This window comes from Centroberyx affinis, unplaced genomic scaffold (assembly GCF_046629955.1).
Source record: "Centroberyx affinis isolate AG114_WGS23_722 - 3 ecotype Tasmania unplaced genomic scaffold, CSIRO-AGI_Caff_v1 ptg001593l_1, whole genome shotgun sequence".
Lineage (NCBI taxonomy): Eukaryota > Metazoa > Chordata > Actinopteri > Beryciformes > Berycidae > Centroberyx > Centroberyx affinis.
This window is the reverse complement of record NW_027280040.1, coordinates 169,897-173,176: the sequence shown is the minus strand read 5'-3', so window position 1 is coordinate 173,176 and position 3,280 is coordinate 169,897. Positions and strand designations below refer to the sequence as shown.

The 3,280-nt window shown below is 40.9% G+C and overlaps 1 protein-coding gene across 1 annotated transcript; it reads left to right on the top strand.

The window, feature by feature from the left end:
- The first annotated feature begins 592 nt into the window (after positions 1-592).
- LOC139651103 (trace amine-associated receptor 13c-like) lies at positions 593-1,883 on the top strand. Its single transcript, XM_071527947.1, has 2 exons — positions 593-768; positions 1,064-1,883. Exons 1-2 carry the CDS (start codon positions 593-595, stop codon positions 1,881-1,883), a joined length of 996 nt encoding a protein of 331 aa, XP_071384048.1.
- Positions 1,884-3,280: the final 1,397 nt, after the last annotated feature.

The following is a 3,280-nucleotide window of genomic DNA, read 5'->3' as shown; positions in this document are numbered from 1 at the left end:
TTGGTTTTTTTTGGGGGTTTTTTCTGATGTCTTGATGTTATGTTAGAGCCAGCAAGCTACCACCTTTTGTCTGCTTGCGAGGGTGGGAAATAAAACACTATCCGAAGACTAGCATGATTTGCTCTCTCTACTCTACAAGCGACTGCCAGGCAACTAGCCATCATTTGAGGGTCCTATTGGGGAGGGGGGGGCAGATGAAAGAGTGAAGGATACGCCAGGAGAAACACAAGATGAGGAAGAGGAAGAGGGAAGAAGAGGTGAGGAGAAACATACGCCAGATGGGAGGACTGGGTGAAATGGGGGAGTGTGAAAGGATCTAGGAGGAGAGAGGAAAGGAGACAAGGGTAGAGAAGAGGAGAAGTGAGGAAGGAGAGACAGAGAGAGAGAGATAGTAGCAGAGAGACTGAGGAAGATGCAGATAAAGAGTATGATGTATTGAGTGAGGGAAGGAGGAGGGACAGCATTCTCCAAGTAAGAGAGAATGAGAGAGAGGGTGGGTGAAGGGAAGAGAGATAAATCAGCTGTATGATAGAGAGCTTTGGTCAGAAAGCTGCCAGACCTCAGCAGCTTCTCCTCTCCTCCTCTCTCTCTGATGATGGAGACCCAGGAAGGAGGTGAACTCTGCTTTCCACAGCTCCTCAACACTTCCTGCAGGAAGCCAACTCGTTCTCACTCCGAGGCCATGCTCATTTACATTCTGCTGTCCTCCATCTCTCTGCTCACCGTGGTTCTCAACCTGCTGGTCATCATCTCCATCTCCCACTACAGGCAGAGATATACTTCTCAGCATAGCATCAAATATTTGTATTTTTATTAATATGAACAGTTAGACTTTGAGATTAAATTAAATGAGATTTGGGCTAAGATAAATGTCACACCTAGTCATACTAGACCTACATTCTGGTTGTTTGAAAATGGTATTGTGTATTAATAATGATCTTGCATTAAGACATACTGCTACTTCGACTATTACTACTGCAACTAATAATAACTCTATTTTTTGACTGCCACGACTACTGTTGATGATAAAAATATGTTAAACGATAATATTCTCCCACTCCAGGCAGCTCCACACCCCCACCAACCTCCTCCTCCTCTCCCTGGCTGTCTCAGACCTCCTTGTGGGCCTCCTGCTAATGCCGGTTGAAATCATCTACATAGAGGCCTGCTGGTTTCTTGGTGACCTCCTGTGCACTCTGTACTACATTGTGGACTTTATCATTACCTCTGCCTCAGTAGGAAACATGGTGCTCATATCAGTCGACCGCTATGTGGCTATTTGTGACCCTCTGCGTTACCCCACCAAAATCACTCAGGGAAGAGTTAAAATCTGTGTTTGTCTGTGTTGGGTCTGTTCTGTTCTCTATAGCAGTCTCCTTTTAAATGATCACCTGAAACAACCAGGCATGTCTAATTCCTGCTTTGGAGAGTGTGTGGTTGTCATTAACCACATTGCAGGAGCTGTTGACCTTTTTATGAGCTTTATTGGTCCCATTAGTGTCATCATAGTTCTGTATATGAGAGTATTTGTGGTGGCTGTGTCTCAGGCTCGTGCCATGCGATCCCACATTGTGGCTGACACACTCCAGCGTTCAGTGACTGTAACTGCTAAGAAATCTGAGAGGAAAGCAGCCAGGACTCTTGGTATTGTCATAGTTGTGTTTCTACTGTGTTTCTGTCCATATTATTTTCCCTCTCTCACAGGCCAGGACATTTCAATTGATGCTTCATCTGCAGCCTTTGAGATCTGGCTGGCACATTTCAACTCCTGCTTAAACCCTGTGATCTATGCCTTTTTCTACCCCTGGTTTAGAAAAGCTATTAAACTCATTGTCACACTTCAGATACTGCAGCCGGACTCCTGTGAGGCCAACATTCTGTAGGGAGGCGATTTAAATCAGACCTTTTTTATGAAGGGGGCAATGTTGTTGAGTCAATGACTTAAAAAGACCAAAAGTCTGGACAGATTAAAAAACATGCTACTGTTCTTTTATTGTACATATGTATATATATAAAAAATCTTCATGAATCATGGTTTCCATCAGACCGTCTGCGTCTCCCTCTGCTGTTCATTGTCAGGACTATCATTTAGAATATAACCTGCCATCCTTTCATTGTTCATGTTGAGACAATGACATTTATGTAAACATATTAAACATTTAGCTGACTGGTTCAGTGTCTTGCTCAAGGACACTTTGACAGGGTTTGTGGCTTTTGATGGTTATACTTTGGCTCTTAAACAGGATTGAACCTATGATCTTTCAGATACAGACTGCCTATCTAATCCTGCCTTGGAATTTATGTCAGATGTTTATGATTCATGTCTTTAGGTCAGAAAGAATGATTTCCTTCCAATATCAGTCATTCTTGGATTGTATACATTTTCCTCTCATTTGTTGTTTCCATCCTCCAAGTCACAGCCATAAGCGCCATGAAATGTTTAGGTAATCACCCAGCCTTGTCTAAGCAGTAAATAAAACATTGCATGTGTATACCAGATCAAGTACAGTATCTTTACATTACAAAACTAATTAGAAAGTTTAAAAGGTAGTCTTTTGTTTTCTCCCTGAATACCTGTTTCTAGTTAAAGGGAAACATTTGTTGTCTGCATGCTACTAAATGGGACCAATAGCCTGCTTCCCTGTATGCAGAACCAAACAGGTTTAGCCTGGGTTTACTTACTGATTTGCCTAAGAAATGGATATCTACACTGTAAGAGGTTTTACTGTTGGAATGACAGTACAATACTAGCAGCAGGGTTGCCAGTAACTTACTTTAATTGTTTCAATATTTTACTGTTAACTACATTTTACAAACTTTGTGTGACTATAATATACATACACATATTTATTTATGTTTACAGTAGACTGCTGGCAGTAGGCCTTCCAGTACATTACTGTTAGCCACAGATACAGAATTTTACTGTATCCACAAATACAGCATCCTGCTGTCATTCTAATAGACATAGGGTATTGGCAGTATGGATAAAAGCCAATTAGCATAAATGTCACAATTATTTTCCTGTACTCTACATTAGAAGTATTTTACAGAAAATATCACAGTGTAATACACACATACTGAATGACTTAGTTAACTGCTCAGTATACATGCAGTAACAACAAACTCAAATAATGAAGAGGCTGACAAACTACATAATCCAGTGTATAATCTAACATATTTATTCAAAAACAGTATCAACAAAACCTTGTAATATTGATAGAAATTGCCCATTCCAATAAGTTGGAAAACATAAATGGCCAGATCTCAATCTATGTGTGCG

Bases quoted from the DNA above. Each gene is read 5' to 3' on its own strand.
- LOC139651103 (XM_071527947.1), top strand. From the start codon at position 593: ATGATGGAGACCCAGGAAGGAGGTGAACTCTGCTTTCCACAGCTCCTC. The intron at 769-1,063 runs GCAGAGATATAC...CTCCCACTCCAG, and splicing joins ATCTCCATCTCCCACTACAG to GCAGCTCCACACCCCCACCA.